At 39.6% G+C, this 22,449-nt stretch overlaps 1 protein-coding gene across 5 annotated transcripts in view; it reads left to right on the top strand.

The window, feature by feature from the left end:
- Nucleotides 1-22,449, top strand: part of LOC103175850 (Krueppel-like factor 3) — a 58,989-nt gene that overhangs the window by 20,890 nt on the left and 15,650 nt on the right. For 2 of the 5 annotated variants that reach the window (XM_007889099.2, XM_007889101.2), the window contains 5 exons: nt 6,011-6,108; nt 6,503-6,616; nt 14,496-14,946; nt 15,272-15,355; nt 16,185-16,326. In XM_007889099.2, coding sequence (XP_007887290.1) covers nt 6,011-6,108; nt 6,503-6,616; nt 14,496-14,946; nt 15,272-15,355; nt 16,185-16,326 — 889 coding nt within the window. The remainder of the gene's footprint in view (nt 1-6,010; nt 6,109-6,502; nt 6,617-14,495; nt 14,947-15,271; nt 15,356-16,184; nt 16,327-22,449) is intronic. The other 3 variants (XM_007889100.2, XM_007889102.2, XM_007889103.2) reach the window with 2 other exon arrangements.

Raw genomic sequence — 22,449 nt, forward strand, 5'->3', positions numbered from 1 at the left:
AGACAGCCTGCCGGTTTCCGCCCTGCCCACAGTACAGAGACTGCGCTTGTGAAAGTCACAAACGACATCCTCTCTATCTGTGACCAGGACTCCCTCTGCCTCCTTGTCCTCCAGGACCTCTACCCCGCTTTTGACACAGTCGATCACGCCATCCTCCTTCACCGCCTTTCCTCCGTCATCCACCTCAGTGGGACCGCCCTCGCCTGGTTCGAGTCCTACCTCACAAACCGCCAGCACTACATCTGCATAAATGGCTTCTCCTCCCGCTCTCACCCGGTTACCTGCGGGGTACCCCAAGGATCCATCCTTGGCCCCCTCCTCTTTCTGATCTACATGTTCCCTCTTGGGGATGTCATTCGCAGACATGGGGTACATTTCCACATGTACGCGGATGACACCCAACTCTATTTTTCCACCTCTCTTTGCGACCCCCAGTCCCCTGATGTTCTGTCAGACTGCCTGTCAGATCTCAGGGACTGGATGAGCGCAAATTTCCTTCAGCTGAACGTTGATAAGACGGAAGCCATGCTCTTTGGTTCTCATCAATGTCTAACATCTCATGGCTCTCACCTCCTCCACCTACCCGACCTCTCCCTAAAACTCTCCAAACCTGTACGCAACCTAGGTGTCAGATTCGACCCCCAATTATCCTTCCTCCCCCGCATCCGGTCCCTCACCAGAACCGCCTTCTTCCACCTCCGACGCATCACCTGTCACCGCCAATACTTCTCCCCGAAAGCCGCTGAAACCTTAGTCCATGGACTATTCTAACGCCCTCCTCACCGGTCTCCCCTCCACTACCATCCATAAAATCCAAATCATTCAATACTCTGCCGCCTGCATTCTCACCCGCACCAAACTCCGCTCCCCGATCACCCCAGTCCTTGCCAGACTGCACTGGCTGCCTATCCCAGAGAGGATCGATTTCAAGATCCTCACCTTTGTATTCAAATCCCTCCACTTCTCTGCACCCCTCCTACCTCTCTGACCTCTCTACTCAAAGCAGTACCCGTTGCCTTCGTTCCTCCAGGTCTGACCTCCCCCTTGTCCCCCGAGTCCTCCGCTCCACCTGTGGAGGTGGCTGTGCCTTCAGCCAATATATCCCGAGGCTCTGGAATTCTCTTCCTCACTCCCTTCGCCTCGTTCCTCTCTTCCTATTTTCAGGTCCCTGCTGAAGACCTTTCTCTTCGACCGCACCTTTGGTCACCTTCCTCCCCCTCCCCCTGGCTCAGCCCCAGGATCCGTTACTGTGAAGCGCTCTTGAGACGCCGTCCGGCATGGAGGGCGCTATATAAATCCAAGTTGTTGTTCTAAAACTCAGTGTTTGAACCCACTTGGGCGAGGTATCGGATGGTCTCCAGAGCCTGTGGAACTTTGCACCAGAGTATGAGTCGACACTTGAGCAGGGGATGGGAAAATGTTATTAAAAAGTCTGGAAAGGATGTCCAGTTTTGAAATTGAAAACATAATTTTCTTGAACCCGCATTGACCAGAACACAGAACATTATGTAACAATGGCAATAATTGAAGGCACGTATGACTTACTGGAAAAGATGACGAAACTTGAAGGAAGAAAGGAAGCAGCAAACTAGATTGTGATGATGACTTTAATTGATGATGTATCGTGGTAGCAGTAAACAATTGGAGTTGGGTGAACTGCAAGGAAGGTTGGAATGACTAGATGATGACCAGTTTGGCAAAGTGTAGGTTGTGAAAGACATGGCTGATGATACACACTAATTGCTGTGTTAAGTTCCACACCCAAATCGTGGCCTTTATTTTAAAAGAAGATATGACTCCGAATCTAGAAATGAAAACTTCTGAAACTCACACCTCCCATGTACACAAAAGGCTGGTCATGCGCTCCAACAGATGTGTCTCGTGGAGTTAGAGAAGACTATCAGCATTCCAGATGTTTTATTTGAAAGCAGCCAAGTGACACGGGGATAGCAATTAATGAATGAGATTTCCATATGTTTTACAGATTAAAAAGATCAAAAATAAAAGAGCCTCTGTGCAGAAAATTTAAATACTGCAGTTGAGTGCCACTGATCATTGTGAATGATATGGTATCTCATTTTTGTACTACTGTACTCCGAAAAGCAATGGATAACTTGAGCTTCCTCATTTGAGGTCAGATTGGGGTCAGTGATATCCAAAAGCTGTCAAAATTGTGGAAAAAAAATGCTGGAGAGCAAAAAGTCCATAGAGAGATAGTGAAGGACCCTTGGCTAATAATACTAATTAAAATTAGAGTAATATAATATTTTTGTTGATAATAATAATAATAATCCTTGCATTTGATATAGCGCTTTTCACGTCTTCTAGACGTCTCAAAGTGCTTCACAGAATATACTGTAAAGTGAATTGACTGTATATTTGTGGGCGAAACGCTAATAAGACTATTAATAAGACTTAATAACTATTAATAAGACTATTTAGAAATTACTTGACAAAATACCCACTGAACAAAATATCAGCGTCCTCCAAAAAAATAGCTATTTTAAGAAGTGCAAACATACTAAAAGAAAGTAACATTCATTCATAAGTAACATTATTGATCTGGCTGAACCATCACTGAAAACCACTTAGAAATTACCTCAATGGAGTGAATTAAATTAGTAACATAATAATTAATAATCCTTGCATTTGATATAGTGCCATTCACATCAGGAGGGCATTTCAAAGTGCTTTATAGGTTATACGGTAAAGTGGTTGTGTATTTTGTAGGTGGATACAGTAGCCAATTTGCACACAAAATTGTTCCATAAACAGTCATAAAGTAACCAGTTTTATTTGGGGAATTTTGAACTTCTACATTTCCCTCCACTTTCGGCAGCCATGCTTTCAGCCACTTCACCCTGGAACTCTGAAATTCTCTGTCTCGATCCCTCTGCTTTTTCCCCCTCTTTCCCTAATAGAGGGATGAAGGGATATGGGCATAGGGTGGGTAATGGAATTAGGTCAGAAGATCAGCCATGATCTTATTAATGGGCGGGGCAGGCTCGAGGGGCCAAATGGCCTACTCCAGCTCCTACGTCTTATGGTCTTCCCTATATTCAGATTGCACCTGAAGACCTCCCTATTTGACCATGCCTATGGTCACCTCCTGCTCGCTCCCTGGCTCAGCATCAAGCTTTTCCATTGTTAAGTGCTCTGAGGATGCTATATAAATGCAAGTTGTTGTTGAAAGCAAAGCAAAAAGTGATTAGAAACGTGCAGACTGCATCTGCAAGAGTAAAAAAAATTAAAAATTAAAATTTCTCTTTGACCGTGCCTTCAGCTCCCCTCTCGACTCTCTATCCCCTCCTCGCTCCCTCCCTTCCCTCCCCTCACCCTGACCATTTCCCCCCTCCTCAGGTCCTGACCCAACTGTACAGCACCTTGGGACGTCCTCCCGACGTGAAAGGCGCTCAATAAATGGAATCTTGTTGTTGTTAATGCTTTAGTCTGACACTTCATCAGAACTAGAATGAGGGCTAGAGACACCTCTTTCTTAAAAAAAATTGAAGTAAGAAGGACAGACCAAGAAAGTAAATGCATTAGATACAATTTACAAATGTTTAAAAAAAAGTTTGGATGTGTTCATCTAATTTGTCTGTGGTACCTGAAGAGTAGTTAATGGATAATTAACTAAGTAATCAGTTCTGAAGAAGTCACGCCTGAAATGCAGTCTTTTTTCAGATATGGATCAACCTGCTGGGTTTATAACCTTCACAAGGTTTTTTTATTACCTCTACTACTGTACTAAGCTGGAACAAACTCAATGTTTGGTCAATAGGGAACAAGCTTCACTTTCTTAGGACTTTCTGGTCATGCTCCCTGGTGCTTAAAGCAGAAAACATTATCAAAAAATCCAAATTGATTTGAACTGAATGTACTGTAGTTGGAATCTATCCTTAAGAAAAAATTCAAATGTATTTATTGGAGAAAATGGTAGGTCAGTAATTAACCATTCACGAAAATTACCCTAAAGTTACAGTACCTTAGAATTATAATTTTTTTTAACCATTAGGTGTTACTTTCGCAATTGCAAGATTGGTTGAGCTATATTGGGTTTCATTGCCTCATCCACACGTGTGTGAATTGAGACAAATGCATTGTTTATGTTTCGACATGGGGAAGATTTTACTGGATTTTCCCCCTTTTCTGTGTTGGGGTTCACATAAGTGAAGCAGATACTAACATGACAAAAATAATATAGTAATTTACAAAACATACAGTAACAGGACTGTTACAGTGTATGTATATGTGTGTTGTCATTGTTGGGCTCCTCATGTGCTTGTGATAGTATGTTCATTTGCGAGATGCAGTCTTTACGATATATGGAGGAAAGCTGTAGCATGTGGTATTATCATTGGTGATACTACTACTAATAATAATAATCCTTGCATTTGATATAGCGCTTTTCATGTCAGGAGGACGTCCCAAAGCGCTTCACAGAACACACTGTAAAGTGAATTGACTGTATATTTGTGGGCGAATGCGGCAGCCAATTGCACACAGCAATGTCCGACAAACAGTCGTAGATTGAAAATGACCAATTTATTATTGTTTTTGGTTTTGGCGGGATTATTATTAGGTGTGTGGAGTAAGGAAACTTGCCCAAGGTTTCGCCCTGCCTGGAATTGAACTCGGGTCTCTTGCTTGCAAAGCGAGTGCCCTAACCACTGAGCTACAGGACTCCACGACTACTGAATGCTGTTAATGTATTTTGCGTTGACCAAAAATGCATTAACACATTCAATAGTTGTCACTGGTCTTGTTCTCCCCTCCTCTCCCAGTCTAGCGATCAGTTCACCATTAACTGTTTTTGACTGAATTTTTGGTTTACATAACAATTATCACTGTGATAATGTCCCATACTGCAATTTTCACCATGGAAATCAGGAAGAGGTGGAATTTCAGCAGATTTGGGAGAATGGGGGAAGGAATCTCTCTAATCAGGGCCTGCCTTCATGGACAGTGTTTTGGGAAGCTTGTGTTTGGAATCATGGAGTCCAATTTGCGGTATTTCTTAATTGAATTTCTTGATAAGAAATCTGAGTTGCGCAAATAGGAACACATGTGAGAACAACCTGTCGGAGCTGACCTGGTGGAAAATACTTATGAAGTGAGATTAATCAAAAAAAAAAGGCAATTCCTCCCAATATCCTGAACAACAATCCCCAGGATGGTAAAATTGCTCATTCACTTTAAGGCTGTTTGTGGGACATTGCTGTGTGCAAATTGGCTGTTGCTTTTGCCTACAAAAGGCTCCGGCCTGCTTCATGTCCCCCGCCTTGCCCGCCCCACTATTGGCAGGCAGGCCTTCCGCCATTCTGCCCGCTCTTTCTGGAACTCCATCCCGCAGTCCCCCTGTCTCGCCCCCTCCCTTGCCACCTTCAAGATCCATCTCAAGACCCTCCTCTTCGACTGTGCTTTCGATCTCCCTGCTTCCCCCCTGCCCTCCACACTCCCCCACCCCGACCCCCAGCTCAGGTCCACAACTCTTATCTGTCCAGCGCCTTGGGACATCCTCCCAACGTGAAAGCCGCTTTACAAATGTAATTTTATTGTTGTTGTACAAATTCAGTCACTTCACAGTAAATCAGTGAAGTCCTTTGAGTAATTCTGAAGATTATTAATAATAACAGAACTTTTACAGCCAATGGATAGAGGATACTTTCATCCCAAATAAAGTCTCCATATTCGGTTCCAATATTGAGCATTGCTTAATGGAATGTCCAGGTATGGAAAATATTAGAATTCTCGTCAAGCCATGAAAACTCGGCTCCAAATGTAAATCAAGACGAAGCTGACACCCACAGATCAGCATTGGATGTTTTAGTTAAGGAGTTCCAATTTGCATGACTCTTGATTCCTTAATAAGGAATTCAGTTAAGAAATAGTGCAAATTAGACAGTTTTTTATGTGTGTGTGTTTATATATATACATAGATGTATATAAACAGGGATGCAATTAGTTACAAATTGTATCTTCTCAAAATTTGTTTCTCTTCTTTCGGTAGATAGAAAATATAGCTCCTGCAGAAGTAACGGCTACCTCAAAATGCTCATGCTTGATCATAGCCCCACTAAGCAAGACCCGATGGAATCTAGTTCAATGGTGAGTATGTGAACTGCATTCATTAAATGGAGTGAGGAAGCTATATCACTTCAGATCAAATCCACTCTTTTTCCTTGAATCATTGCTACAATGTTGGTTCCATTAACAATTTGTAAGGCAATGGTGATGCCAATGGTGACCACATAATTTACCTTGTGATACACTTGTAAGACAATGATGCTGACCTACAGGAGAACTGAACGGTCTTTCGAAACAAAGTGACATAATAGTCTGGCTGTGTAATCAACATTTTAACAGGGTTCTTCCTTTTTATCAATGAAATCTGAAAGGCAGTTTAAATATGAAGTGCACATTGTACACATTGTGGAGTCAGTATTACTCTTCATTTGTCAACTCTACCGGGCTGAAGCATTGGTGATAATTTTTCTTTCAGTTTCTTACCGCTGCACCAAATGAAATAAAAGCATCATTCTTTGAGGAACCTCAACAATTTCCCCCGTGCCATAAGCTGTTTATTTCAGACGGTGACAAATTTTTCTCCTATTCCGTAGGTATCTTCATTCACTTACTTAAATAGAAGCAAATCAATAGAATATATTGTGTATTGCTAATTTCTTTTCCCCTTTCCCCAGAAATTAATTTTCAGTGTATGAAATAGGAAATATTACAAATCTATTGTAAATGATACCAATCTCTCCATTCAATGTGTAGCGATTATTACCTCCATCTCCAATAAATGTTATTAGGATGCTTAATAGATAAAAGTTTGATGACAAACTATTGAGTGGAAAAGAATCACTGGGTATTGATGGTAAATAAATTAAATTTGGGACTTGAGTAACTTCATGGCAATCACAGTTACATTGGGTTATAACAGAACTGCTGAAATCCCTGGGTTGTAAAATATACACTGGTTTTTGGTTGTAATTTCATTTTTATTAATTTTATTTGCACTACAGTCCACATTGTTGTTATTAGCCTTAAATTATAAAAAAACTCACAACAACAACAAAATTACATTTGTAAAGCGCCTTTCACATTGGGAGGACGTCCCAAGGTGCTGAACAGTCAGGGATCAGGACCCAAGTGTGGGGTGGGGCAGTGTTGGGATGAGGGAGGGCAGAGGGGTTAGGAGGGTGGCTGAAGGCACGGTCAAAAAGGAGGGTCTTGCGTCGTGCCTTGAAGGAGGCAAGAGAGGCAGCAAGACGAAGGGGTTGTGGGATGGAGTTCCAAAAAGTAAAAGAGTAACAGTAAAATAAGAGCCACTACAACTTAGGGCCCACAGTTGTCCCATATATCTACAATTCCTATCAGTCAGCGCCCACAAGGTGTCCAATGTTCCTTTGATTCCTATTAATCCACAAGCATGCAGAGTGCAGCATGCCAGGTCAGATTGTATGGCCATAATAGAGTACCCTCTAGTGGCTGATCCTGCAATTAAATCAAGTCTAATTTATAATATTTTATAAAACAACATTTCACCTTTCTACCCGGTATAGAATTGGTGTTTAAAAATTGATTGCTGAGCAAAACTATGAGGCAACATAGAGCTCTTAATGAAGTGTTACTACTAATATCAGCAGAAGAGCAACAGCATTCTATTTTAAAGGGAAAATGTAGTCGAAAATGCTTGAAGGGTAGGAGGAGAGAAAGTTGGTGAAACATTGGCAGTGGAAAACAAGAATAATTTTGTGTCCTGAAGTGCTTGGGTACATGAGGAGAGAATAAACCAGGATTACAACAAATACCCCAGAAAAATAAGGGATTCAAAGTAGTAAATCTTGTAGGTTCAGACTAAGTAAGAGTTTAATTTCTATGGTTTAAAAGTTAGGAGTCTGTTTGACTACCTGTTTTGTCTGTCTGGACTGCTTGATTGTTAGTGATTCTCTATGTGGTGAATTTTGTTGTGTAGGGCTCGGAACCGATTATGTTTTCCCCAATGAGCAGATTATTGGTTCAGCAGAGAAAGGGGAAGCAAAACTGCAGAATGTGTGGATGATCACTTCAGACATAGAAATAACTTGCATTTTAATTAAGACAGAACATCTCAAAGTGCTTTATAGTAATTACTGTCAACTGTAAACGCAACAGCTATTTGGAAGATCCCACAAACGGTCATGACCAATTTAACCTGGAGATTTGTTGGCCAGGACACCAAGGAAAACTCCGCTTTTTTGAATAGTGCCAAGGGTTTAATATCTCATCAAAGAACAGTACCTCTGACAAAGCAGTGCTTCCCCATTACTGCAGTGGATTATCACCCTAGACTACGAGCTAAAACTTATAACGCCACTCTCCTACCCTCCATTCCCCCCGTGCTTACTGGAGACCTTGAATCGTGGGAAATGACGGCCTTACCTGTCGTCACATGCGCACTTAGCAATCGGCTGCATTGAAATGTGGGAAACGTAGTCTTCATCCGTTGACGCCCGTGCAGAAGAACTTTATTTTCTGCAAATTCCATGAATTTGTCAGTAAGTGCCCATGCAGTGATGTATCAGGACACCTTGAATCCCAGGAAATGTAGTCTTAACCCATCACTGAATGTGCACTTGCAGTCTACAATGACAAAGTAACGCATTCACATTTATCGGCTCAATTGAATTACGCATGTGCAGTGTAAATTATTGATTAAATTGGATTTTCTACGACTTCTACTTTGCCTGTAACTCGGCGCAAGTCATATTAAATGTTATGGTCCCAGCTGATACGACTTATGTGAGTTTTACTATACTCACTATTTGATAATAATAATTCTAGCATCTTGATATAGTGACTTATTACTTCTTCGAGACGTCTCAAAGTGCTTCGCAGAATATACTGCATAATGAATTGACTATATTTTGTGGGCGAAACTTGCTGAAGTGATGTCTTCAGTATTGCAGATTCTTTCCAGATGAGACTAAGGGACAGAAACTTCACAATATACAAACTTGTAGGAACAAGTAGAAACATGGAGGATGGGGGTGCCTTGAAAAATGTGATGCTACTCAACCGATACAATACAATCTGTTATGAACCATCACATGTTTCACCTCGGTGTCTCATTGGGCTGTTTCTGATCCTTCAGCCAAGACAGGCTTTGACTGACCTTTCCTTCGGCACCTGAATCATACATACTGCAGGCTAGTAGACTAATACCACTAAATAGTTACAACTAATTTTCTAGTAAAAGGAACATACTTTGAGAAGGGTCTGACAGCAAGTCCACCCTTTCTTGTGTGTCATTTCCCAAAGAAGTAATGATAGGAATTCACAGTAATTGTTAAATTATTTCTGGGTGGGTGGGTCGGGAGGGGGCGGGGGGCGGTGGTGGGGAACCGGTATTTGGGAGTTAGGAGAGGCGTTTTACCTCTGAAGATATGAGACCTGTCACTAGGGAAAGGCAAATCTTTGATCGTAGTTTCTCTATTTGAGAATGGGAACAGGGAACCCGGCTTCGCTTGCAATGGTTGGCTGTTGACATTCAGACCTTGAATACAATCTACAATCCAGGGTACTGGATTTTTCACTGTCACTCGAGGTGAATTTCCTGTTCATTTAGTACTTCAAATGAAAGGTCAATGCACATGAATAAAATTTAATTTAATTAATTTAATTGAAATTTAATTAAATCCTATATTAAATTTAAATTCCCAAGAAGTGTGGGACCCCTCACCATAATTGTCTGGCTGATTTGTGTTTATTTCGGGCCATCATAATATGAAGTAAAAAAATTTCCAGCATCTGCAGAATTTTGTGTTTTGATAATAAGAAGTAAACCAGTGAGTGTCAAGAGCTTTTCATGTTCAGCAAGGTTCAAGATGAACCCCAGCTATTTTTTTTGACTGCAGGAAACACTTCACTTGGTCTGAAAACTCTCCAGTAGAGACGATGAGCAGGGGGTGGGTCCAGAAGTGTGGTTGAGCTATTGGATACACCTTTGCACATTGATATACAGGGAAGATTCATTGTCTTCAAGTTACTTGACATTGTGCTGCATTTTAAATCGCCAACGGTCAAAGTATATCCCGTATTATTAGCCAAAACACGCAAAAAAAATCAGTGTTTTTAAATTATGGGGAATTTGCTGATATTTCAATGTGCTTTGACGATTATTTTGGACTCGCTTTGTGAATAGCTTGACAGAAGGGAAACAGCAGGGAGGATGGTGTCTGTCAAGGTGCCTTTTCAGATTTGTTGTACATTGATGCAGTTGTATACTGTGGTTTTTGGTGTGGATTTATTGATCTTTTATCTGCCAGTTTTATATATGAACGTTCCATTGCTATTCTGTTGCCAATACGCATTGGGTCATTCATAGGCCATGTTGATTTCCCCAAAGTTTCATTTCATCACAGTTATGGAATCCAAATGGGGTCTCCTCTGGTAAATGGAACACACCAACTGTCAGGAACTCTGCTCTGCGAGAATAGATTGAGTTGGAGAGAGTTCCTGCAGGTTGGCCTGATGTGCTGCTGTTTTAAATCAACACATCTGAATTTCGTAGCAAAGGAGATTCCCTTTAGCAATTAGGCACTTAGTCCCAAAGCCTCTCGATTGCTCACTAGAAGTTAACATTTTGGGTTTAGGAGAGCAAGGATTTCATCCAAGTTAGATAAACCGATAGAAAAATATTACACAACAAACCACAAAGGCGTAACCCCGAGCTTGATGCAGGGCCGAATGTTTACAGACTAAAGTTACTTCCACCTCAGAATGACAAAACAGCAGTGCTATGAACCACTGGTATATCTTAAAACATTTCCCTTAAATAGGTTGAGGAACATTTTAAGGAATACCACAAATTTTAACCCGAAGATTTTGTTCTGTAATTGTTGAAGCAATTCAGCAGCAATTGGTGTGGCAGAGGTTGCATCACCACACTGCTGATGTCTTAGCTGTGTTTCGCCCTGGGACGTCTTTCCGACGTGAAGACTGCTATACAAGTGCAATCTGTTGTTGTTGCAGTAGAAGCCATCAGGAGGAATCCAATGGATTTCCAGAAAGACTAATGCCTGGCTGCTCTTACTTATCTCCTTGTGTGCCACCCATAGTAACATTGGTGATAGTGTGAAAACTTCGGTTATGGTTGGAAAGAGAAATGTTTTTTAAAAAAATAGAATTTGTTTTTTTGTGCCTTGAATCATCACAAGAATAGCAACCCCACCCTAAGATACTTTAGAGTAACTCCAAACATGCCCAACTGAACCACCCTCCAGTGACTACAAAATAACACCCAATTGACCTGGGTATAATATCATTCTCATGCATACAGTACAATGCAAACTTGCACAAGTAGGATAAAAGTTTCAAAGAGCTTCACAAAGACAAATGGGAAGCTGAGAGGGGAAGAAGGAAAACTTAGAAGCATTCACCAAATCATTGTCAAAGAGTTATTTTTCAGAGGAGTTTGGAAAGCTTGGGAAAAAAGGAACAAGTTAAAGCGATTTGGGGGGAAGACGGGGAGGATGTGTGAGATAGTAGCTTAAAGCTTGGCCACTAACGATAGGCAAAAGGAGTAAGGATCGAGATATAGACCACAATGAGAAGAGTATAGAGGAGATTGCATCATTAGTGAGGACAGGACTCAGTTATACCACAGACACCAGGGTGGCCAGGTATCTTTGGAGTTGTACTGCAGAGAATGCAAGTAAAAGTGAGGCAGACATACCACAACTTAAGTATTGTCACTCGGTGGTTGCATACCACAGACTGCGTCACTGCAAAGAAATGGAAAAAAATCATTCTGGACTAAAACTATATAACATAATAGCAGCAATTCTCAAGAGTTGATTGTATTGATGCCATAAACAATCCACAATTTTAAGGAATTAATCCACATCCCTTGATGAGTACACTTATATAAAATTGTATTGTTTGATAAATGCTTTTATTATTTATTAATAATAACAATGAATATATCTGTACAGTATGTGGGTGCAAAATGCCATGGGGAGAAAATGTGTTATTAATTACGAATAATCAATCAAAAAACTGTCATCAGTAGTTATCAGTAGGCACAGGGTGAAGTTCAGTGGTTGGAAGTAAATTCGGTTTAAATTCTGACCATCCCCCTCTTTCTGCTAATCTCTCATGTCCCCAGCACTCTTTTTGCCTATTAAAAAAGTGCTGCTATTCAGTGCTGCATCATGAAATATTGGCTTAATTTTAATGGAATTACATAAAAATACTCTCCGTACCCCCAACTTGGAGATAATGTTAGGCCTAAATCAACTCCCAAAATTTCAGCGTGTCATTGTTTCAGTTCTGCTTCAAATTATATCAGCTCAACTCAAGGAACAAAGCAGTTGCCACTGAAATTCTTCGAACTGTATTTGAATCCAACCATTCTACCAAAGTCAGGAGGCGAACCTTTGCACTCCCATCAAGTATTTAGTAACAGATGGAACAATATGATGACGTCAATTAAACATCAGAGTTTTAACCCATTATTCTGCAGTGGCAAATATTTGTATTCCTTCAAACCACATAAGTTACATAAAAACATTTATTTGTTTGCATCTAATACAGAATAAATCATTGAACACCAAGGTATGCTTTTATAGGTAAGAGTTTGATCTTGTGTATCTTACTTAGCTGATATAAAATAGATGGTGGCACTAATCTGCAAGTTTATAATTGAGATAAATGCATAACAACTGTGAAAATTGTATATTTTATGAACTAACAGGACACTAAGGCACTCCTGCTCCTGACAAGTAGTTCTTGAGAAATTAGTTATTGTAGATCAGTGAGAAATAGGGTCAGGAAAGTAAGTACAACAGACCTTGTTTTCATGATTGCCCCAAAAATGTATAGATAGATCGGAAAAAACTCTGTAATTTTGCCTAAAAGGAATCAGTCTGGTATTGTGAATAGAGGGTAAAATGAGTGCCAATGCACACTTGCTGTGCCAAGCCAATTCTTAGAAATGTTGTTTGTTTTGCAAAGTGAACAAGGTGAGGAGACGTGTATTGGCAAAGACTGCTCGGTAGCAATTAATGGGTATGCAGCGTGTATTTCTTGAATTCTGATAAGCAGAAAGAATATAATTGAAATACAATATGACACTGCGGGTTGTCTAAATTAGTAAGGCAAAGCACGTTCCTTTATCTTGGGAGGCATTGGTTTCAATCCATTTGCAACCTAAAATGATCTCAAGCTCTTTCAATGTCTACATCCAGTCTTTCATGTTTTGTTTTTTCTTTTTTACATTTAATTTTGAAAACTAAAATTAAGAATTGTATTAATTTTAATGTGGTTGCATACACTTCTTTCATAATGGGTTTGAAAAAGCATCTGGATGAGAAAACTGTACTGTAAATTGTGCAAATGCTGGAAGACGTGTCTTGTCACATAAAGTAGCTCTCCTGTTGGGAAACCCATTGTTCATCGTGTTGATTTACACAAGCTCTGTTCTGAGATAATCTCAGATTGGAGCAAAGCTCTTGCAGTTTGGTGGGGAATAACCATCATATTAGATCAGTTTACCCTTTCAACAAGAAAAAACAAACTGTATTTATATAGCACCTTCACAATGGGTGAGACTAATAAGTTGAAGAGAAAAAGGTTACATTTTCAAGTAATATTTTCCTTCAATACTCCCAGAATAATTATAATAGTCTTTCCTCAAACATATAATTTGCTTTAAAATTGTTTACCTTAGGTCAAACACAGAATGGACAATGGGGCACAAAGAAAAATGAGTGATATAAGTAGTATGAGTTGATTTCTCAATGCTGAGTTATACAGTATTTAGTGACTCTCAGTTGCATAATGTTTTCCAGGATCCTTACCCACTTTGCTCTTGTATCTTGATGAACTCTGTTGTGCAATTACATTGACGTGACTCTTAATCGTTGTGCAGCAGTAAAGAATAATCCTACACTTTTAAGAAGCTTTACTTCCGAGAGCAGTATCATCACATGGTATTCTGGTAGTCATGTTATGGCTGCCAACATATTAAACCACATAAAGAGAGCATTGTTGTCAGTTGTTTTCACTGTGAAAAGTCAAACTGCGTTGCAATGCTGATTGTTATGTCTACTTTATTTTGGAAAAAAAATTATAAAGGATTTCTAAATGACGTTTTAAAAAAAAATCTATACATATATTTTTATGGTTTAAAAAGTGACCAAAATAATGACTTGGATATAGAAGTAGATCATTGTGGTGATCTACTCAGTCTTAACTGACCCCTGAAAGCACCAACATTATTGGTGTGTTTTGTCTGCTCTAAGATTCGCCATTAGTTGGAGCACTAAACAATGGCAGAGTTCTTCTCACCCAGATTTGAGTGACTGTCTCATTCACTGTACTATAGAAACTACAGTAAACTTTGGGCAGTCTCACTATTCTAACAGTGTCACTTGATTGTGTTAATCACTTGTGAATTTCAGCATGATGGATTATTTTTAATCGTCTCCTTTTGTTTCCCCTTATAGCCATTTCAACAAGGATACATGGTGCAAATAAAGAATGAGATGAAGCCCAACAGTAAATGTAACGTAATTTATCCGCCACATCACGGATGCCAGAATGGACTTTATCAATCACATGAAACCAACGGAAGCCAAATGGAGCCAGTAGACCTCTCATTGAACAAAAGGCACTCTCCACATATATCGAGTTCCCCCTCTTCCTCCTACTCGTTGACTATGTTAACCTCAGTGTTGAATCGGTCAGGCTCGCCCAACAAAAGGTCACCTCAGCCTCCCATCAGCATGCCGTTGAGCATTCCCTCGATGCTCAACAATCCACTCATGTCCCATTCACCCATCTCGGGCTCCGGCTTGTACTCAGTTATTCATCCAGTGGTAGTGCAGCCTGTTGTGTACTCACAGCCCATCATGGTTCCCACTATGATGAAGGATGAACTTCAAACTATTCAGTCCGGTGAGTTTAGTTACTCAAAGTACACTGTTATCAATCTAAATTTGAATGTAGTTTTCAGTAGAGTGAGTTTTTTTTATTTTGTGTTGTAACGTACACTGGTATTTTACACTGCAGGCTCTGGAAGGCACATTCCATGTTCTTAAACCATAATTTATTTCAAAGTTTTCCAGTTTCCTGCAAACGGGGAAAACATGAGTAAACTATGTATTAATTACTTTAAAGTTAATGTATGGAATATAAAGTTAAGATTCTAAAAAATGAAATGTGCCAACATTGTATTTATTTTGTTTATTTTATCTATTATTAAATGTTCTTCCCTCTACAGTTCCCCCTATGCCACATAACATTTCAGGCGGGCGACCTATTCATAGGCAACATCCAATGGCAGTGTGCAGCCAGTCACGAAGAAGTAAGTAAGAGTGAATTGCCTGTTGTTGGTTCCTCCTTCTCACCTGCCCTTCTCCCCTCAACATGTTAGCGAATCTGTGAAACCTGATTACCCTCCTGATATATATTAGTAAACTGAGAGGGAATTGTGCCTGGGAAACCAACCCTCGCCCTTTGCATTGTTGTGCATTATTCTATGCAGCAGCAGCACAAACATCTTTAATACCACTTGTATTAATACATGAAGTCTGTTGTTTATAACAAGTTCAATGTTGATCACTGTCATGTTATGGTGAACCATTAGTATTGATCAATGTTTTAAATAGCCCAGTACTTTCAGACTACTTGTTCTGGCTTCATTCCAAAGACTAGAAGCTCACGTCCAATTGCCCACACATTTTTATTTCATTAATATTCTTAAAGCAAATGTTCTAACTTCTACACAGCAAAAGTACCCTGAAAATTCACCTCATCGTGAGACTAAACTGGAAGGCTCCTCTGTAAACTTGTGACTGAAACTATACTTATTATGGGCTTGTGGTTAGCATTATCGGAGGAAAAATCTCTTCATTACAACAATATGCTGTAACAGACATGTGACTGTAGCATAACAATTATATATCCCGCAAATAAATAAAAATGACAATGGTATTGCGTTATACTTATCCCACGTATAATGGTATATATTGCAAAAGCAATGTCATTTTAAGATAGTGCTAAAACATTCTTAAAATTTGAAAATAATAATGTTCAGTGGTTAGCACTAAACTTGGTGAGACCTGTTCCTCATGGGTAAAATGATTTGAAGTATCACCTTTCAATTAATAGCAACTTTCATTTTCTGTTATCAGGCTCGTTGATTAAATCTGGTGAGCCACATCCGATGCTGTTAAAACCAGTAAAGTGTGAGCAAAACATGGACCCGTCAGACCATTGCACAAATGAAGTGTCCTCATCAGTTATCAGCTCCATAAAGTCTATAATGGCACATGAGTAAGTACCTTACACGGCGGTTTAAAAAAAAATCATAAGTACATAGATAGATAGATTCAATGTGTTACCAGAACAAGTGGTCGATGGGCCCCTTGTATCTGGCATTGTCCTCGGCTCCTAGATTGTGGTTTATTGGAAAGATAATCAAATTAGCTTGTCAGTTAATGAGTTGTTGTGGCATAGCGCACAAATGTGTGTTATCAAAATAGGTCCCAATAAGTTTTTAAAGTGCACTGGAACATTGTCAAGCCTCGTGCTGGCATTGAACCAATCAAAATGTACGTTTCACAACTGACATGAAGTTAGGAAGGTGAAGAATTCTCTTTGAACAGGAGAGTTAAGGTAATGTAAATAAAGTTGTCAAGATTGTAAAATTGATGGAGTTGGATGGTGACTATAGTAAGTGCTTTGGATACTTACTATAGTTACAAATTGCGCAAGTTACAAATTTAGAAGTTAGTTGAAATTTGATGGAATGTTTTTGCTCAAAAGTGAAAGACCTACGGACTATGTTACCAGCGCAGATCATTTTACCACAGTTCTAACCCCTTTAATCCAAACATGTGAGAGTTGTCCTGGCCAATAAATCTCCCCATATAAAATTAGTCGTTCACTTATCTCATGTCTGTTTGGGGTTTGGTGTCACTCCTGTACCCTTTGGAGTTGGGTGTCAAGTGGAAATGAACTGAATGCCAGCAGATATTGCTACCAAGGAGAAGCGTATGACTTCAGGGTTGGGGGGAGAACCTGTTGGAGGAGACACGATGAAGATGTTGGGAATGGACAGCACATCATTGTGTAACGGGAAGAAAATCACAAGGTGTAAACTTCATTTTTATATCTGTCACAACTTGAAAACATCAGGCATACCCAACTCTGTCTGTAGTCTTTAACCATCATTTCTGAGATCATTTAATGTACTACATCTGGGTGTGTTGCCTACGGATAGAATCCACACTTGAGGCATGTCTTAGTGGCCCTCTATCGTCGTCCTTGTAGAAATTTATTTATTGATCTAATAGGTCAGTTTAAGATCTCACTTACCAGCAATACACTGTTATCAGTCTGGACCCGATTTACACAGAATACTGTACAGCCCTAGACCATAAATTATGTTATCTTAAATTGATAATAATTAATTATCAATTTAAGATAACATCATTTATAGTTTAAGAAATTGTTTGCATTTTGTTTCTCCAACTATAGTTTCTTCATCCTAATCATTACAATGCAATACCTGACTGTTTTGTGATAAGAAATGGTGTCAGTTGCTATTATAAGATATTTATTACTTCCAATGAATTTGAGAACAGCCACTGATTTGTTTGTAGTCCCTTCATGCCTGTTATCATGATGAACCTTGCTCTATATTTACACTTTGCTCCCCTACGTTATCAGTACGGTTGCACATCATTAAATAATAATGTAAAGAGGTAAGCTCTGCCCGTTCTTCAATAGAAAGTCTTTTTACTTTGAATTAGATATAATTTATTGCCCATTGACTTACATACTTGGACTAGAGTACATTTGTGCATCTTTCGCTGGTAATTTCTCTGCAATTATTACAATTATCAGAGCATGCCTGATAAATTCTCTGTTTAGATAAGATAGAATAATGGACTGCAAGACAATAATCTCAAGGAATTCAGATACAGAATCAACCAGGAGTTTGAAGCTGAATTGTCATGTGAGCACCAAGCTGAGAACAAAGCTTTACGTTCACACCCATATATCATTTATTTTCATATAAACTCAATGAGTTTATTCCATTATGAAGTTTTTATTTACTGAGAGAGGCTCATAGCAGTTACTTTTGCCCAGTGCATTCTGACTAAGAAGGTGACCACAAAATAGCTCTTTGGGATGTACCAAGGCAGCAGGACAAGAGGTCATATGTTCAGAGTTGCTCAGGGCAATTTTATGAGAAACAGCAGGAAATATTACTTTAAACAGAGGGTAATCAACAGCTGTAACCGGTTACCAAGTGGATGAAGCCAGGATATTGGAGTCATTTAACAAACAGCTTGATGCTGTAATGAAAAGGTAGTGAGTTGTTCTGCTATTTAAGCCTCTGTTGTGATTAAGGTGCAGGTGAAATATGATGATGTGCATAATGGGACATTAATGATTGATTATAATACAATGGGGTCAAAATATGGTGGTGCATAATAGCATTCACTAGTAGCATCTCATTCACTTACAGGATGTATAGTAACCAGCCATGTCTGTTCCCTACCACTTAGTTCCAACACCTCAGAACAAGGATCCCACAAGTTGTCCATGTTGTACAGATGGTTGATATTCTGTTAACGAGTTTCTTAGTGAACCTTTTTGTGAACTAGAACTCAATGTAAATCTGCCTTACCGTCACATCTTCAACCCCAATTAGGTAGTAATCCCAATAAGAAATAAGGCAGGCACTTTTTTAAATATAATTTTAAATATTCATAGAATATTAATAAAGGTGAGTTTGATTTTTGGTAAGTTACCAAAATGCTGATTTTCCTCAATTAAAATAGAGAAACCAGCAAACAAAGATCACTAGTCAGCATTGGTGAATTTAATCGATACCTTGGGAACATTTATAGGATGTTTATTCTGATCTCCAGGACCAGTTAAATCAGCTTATCATGTTTCCATAAAACATTGCAGCCCCAGAGAGCACAAAACAAGTCCTTTATTTCACCTGAACCAGTGAAACAGGTTAAATATTGCACGTGACCCTAAGTTTGATTCTGTTTGTTATTATCTCTCTGAATAATTATCTGTTCTTTCATAATTTTTCAGCCAGCCACAAATGACTATAATGAGCAACTTGCTTAATAGAACAGATACTTAAAGGACATTGAGGTTTGACTTGTGCAATAAATTCTGATTATGGTGCTTGGAGAATCTGCTTTGCCCATAAAATATACAGTAAATTCACTTTACAGTATATTTTGTGAAGCACTTTGAGACGTCTCAATTATGTGACATGGCGCTACATCAAATTATTATTATAATCCAGAAATTCATCTACATGCCAGTGTTTAATAACTGGTAAGAATGACAAATGGCTTTAAGGTAGAAACTGTTCTCTGTAATTTATTTTGGTCAACCAGGTATCTGACACATGAGAAAACCTATCACCGTGTTTAAAGAGTATCCAAACCAAACAAAGTTCCATGTATCCCACCTATACATAAAAATTCCAAAGATATTTATTGGAATGGAATGCTACTCTCTCCCTCGAGAATTTACTTAATTCTGGAAAATATTAGGCACAGGTTGGTCGGAGCTAAGGCTTAAAGGTCCTAGATTGTCGTTGACTTAAGGGTCCTAGAGCATCCTTCAAGGCCGGTCTCAAGACTCTTCTCTTCGACCGTGCCTTTGGTCTCCCTCCCACCTCTCTGCCTTCCCTCACCCCTACACCACCCCTCCTCCATGCTCGGGCCCAGACAGCTGACTGTTCAGCACTTTGGGACGTCCTCCCGATGTGAAAAGCGCTCTATAAATGTAATTTTGTTGTTGTTGTTGGGGTACTGTTGGAGTCCAACCAGCTAAAACCACATAGCTTGAAAGCACTGTTTGACATGCTTTCCCGCTGCTTGTCCAGCTAAGACCACCCTACCAGTTACGGCTTTGGCTAGCAGCGTGAACAGGAGATGAGTGTGAAGAGTCCCAGCCCCTAGTGACTGATCTGTCCTTCCACGTTCTGCCGATGAGCCAAGCTGGCTGAGCAATGCCCTGGAATACTGCAGACTCACCTTACTCAGAAACTGGACTACTGAGACCGCCACAGAGAGCTGACATTCCGTTGCCAAGCATGTCACCTTGGAGCCAGTTCAGCTCCGAGGAGACCCCTCGTTCCCCCCCGCCCCTCCTAGTCAATAGTTGGATAGTTGATATCTGGTAAGCACATTTTGAAGAAGAGGCTTGTTAAGGAAGAAACTGTTCCATTGTATAAACGTGTTTATTTTACTGTACGTGTCATATAGCAAGTAATTTAATCAACATAGTGAATCATTGTACATACAAAAGAGTCCCTTCTGTCAAAATAAATTACACACAATGAGACTTGACACCCTCGTAATACAAATATTTTATCAGTATGAATGATATTTCCATAATGTGAAATGTGTCATAGTGTGCCATGTATACACAAAAGTGCTCTTCAGGCAATTAAGTGTCCTTTAAATAAAAACTGCAATTTTTATTCTATAATAATGCAATATAATCCTTTATATTAATATAGCGCCTTATCACGTCTTCAAGGCATCTCAAAGCGCTTCACAGAATATACTGTCAAATGAATTGACTGTATATTTTGTTGGCGAAACACAGCAGCCAGTTGCACACAGCAGTGTTCCACAAACAGTCGTGGATTGAAGTGACCAATTTATTTTTTTTAATTTATTGTTTTGAAGGAATTATTACCCCCGGAAAAGCGATCTGCCAAATCGACAAACAACCAGGTTCCTAATTACTACTAGGTAAACAGAGGCGTGTGGAGTAAGGAAACTTGCTCAACATTTCGCCCTGCTGGGAATCAAACCCAGGTCTCTCGCTTGCGAGGCAAGTGCTCTAACCACTGAGCTCTAGGACTCCACATATTAATGTCTGGTCACTCTTTCAAAGTGTATAGAAAATTAAATTAAAAATTTCTAATGGATTTACTCAGAACATTTCTGTCATCATCTGTAAGTAAGAAGAGTCATTGTGTAGCTAAACATTTTGAATATATTAAAACTTTAGGCTAAAGAAAAGCACTTTGTGAATTTATTTGTGAGGTTGTGACTCAGTTGCAGACATCCTGTGGGTGTGACCTGCAGCTGAAATTACTTTTAGGTGTTGACATCAGTGGTGGAACGTTGCCACACCCAAGAGCCAGTATCAGAACAACAGGAAACCCTTAATAACCTATTGACGGAGTGGCTCCAGCATTAAATCTCCTGAATTCTGAACGTTTAGGGTGATAAACAGCATATAAAATGTATGACAGTTATTTTGTAATAAATGTTAACCAAACAAATTTCCTTACAACTATCTAAATTGAACAGTTGTGTTCATTAACCTGATGGAAATCAATGCTGGAGAATGGAACGCTCGTTTGCTTTGTGCTTGACACTCAGTGTTATGGACTATGAGGAGCGACTAAGTAAATTGGGCATGTTCACGCTGGAAAAGAGAAGATTAAGAGGCCACATGATTGATGTCTTTAAGATTCTTAGGGGGCAAAACGATATAGATCATGACAGGCTGTTTCAACTTGCCCAGAATAGTAAAACCAGAGAACACGGCCTGCGATTGAAGGGGGTAAATTCAGAACAAATGCACACAAACACTATTTCAGTGAGCAAACAGTGAACCTGTGGAACAGGCTCCCCATGGAGACGGTTGAAGCAGAAAGTGTTGATTCTTTCAAGCACAGATTGGATAGTTTTAGGAAATAACATTATGGAATATAGTACATAGGTAGTTTGGGACATATGTGCATGCGAGTTCACCTACAGTGAGTCCATCTAGTTCACCGCCTGGAAGGTGAACTAGATGGACCTTCATTTTTTTTCATCCAACATTTCTTATGTTCTTAAGTTGTTAGTGTCAAATAATAATCCCTGCATTTGATATAGCGAATTATCACGTTATTAAGATGTCTCAAAGTGCTTCACAGAATGCACTCTAATGCGAAATGAATGTATATTTTGTGGGAGAAATGTGCTGCTTGCTCGGGCATAGTTCTGGCCAGTCTCCCTGCCTGGCCAGTCTCCCTACATGTGCTTTAATCCAAAACTCAGAACAGCAACGCAAGACAAGAATCCAGCATCTTGAATGCTTTTCTGGGTATTAATTCACACTAAGAATAGGTCACTGAGGCTGTGCTAGTCTTTTTCATGTAGGACCCTTACAGCCTCAGGAGAAGAGACTTTCACCCCACTAGGCTGGATTAGACGCCCCCCCCCCACATCCCAGAGACAAACAACAGTGTGCTACCAAATATGCTGCCAAGTTTCTTCAATTCCATGTTTCAATTAGGAAAATTCGCATAAAATATGAAAATTTGCCTTCTGAAGTTGTTATAATTTATATTACAATAAAACTCACATAAATCTAATCTGTATAAATCATATAATCTCTTAAATC

Source organism: Callorhinchus milii, unplaced genomic scaffold, assembly GCF_018977255.1.
Source record: "Callorhinchus milii isolate IMCB2004 unplaced genomic scaffold, IMCB_Cmil_1.0 Scaffold1, whole genome shotgun sequence".
NCBI lineage: Eukaryota > Metazoa > Chordata > Chondrichthyes > Chimaeriformes > Callorhinchidae > Callorhinchus > Callorhinchus milii.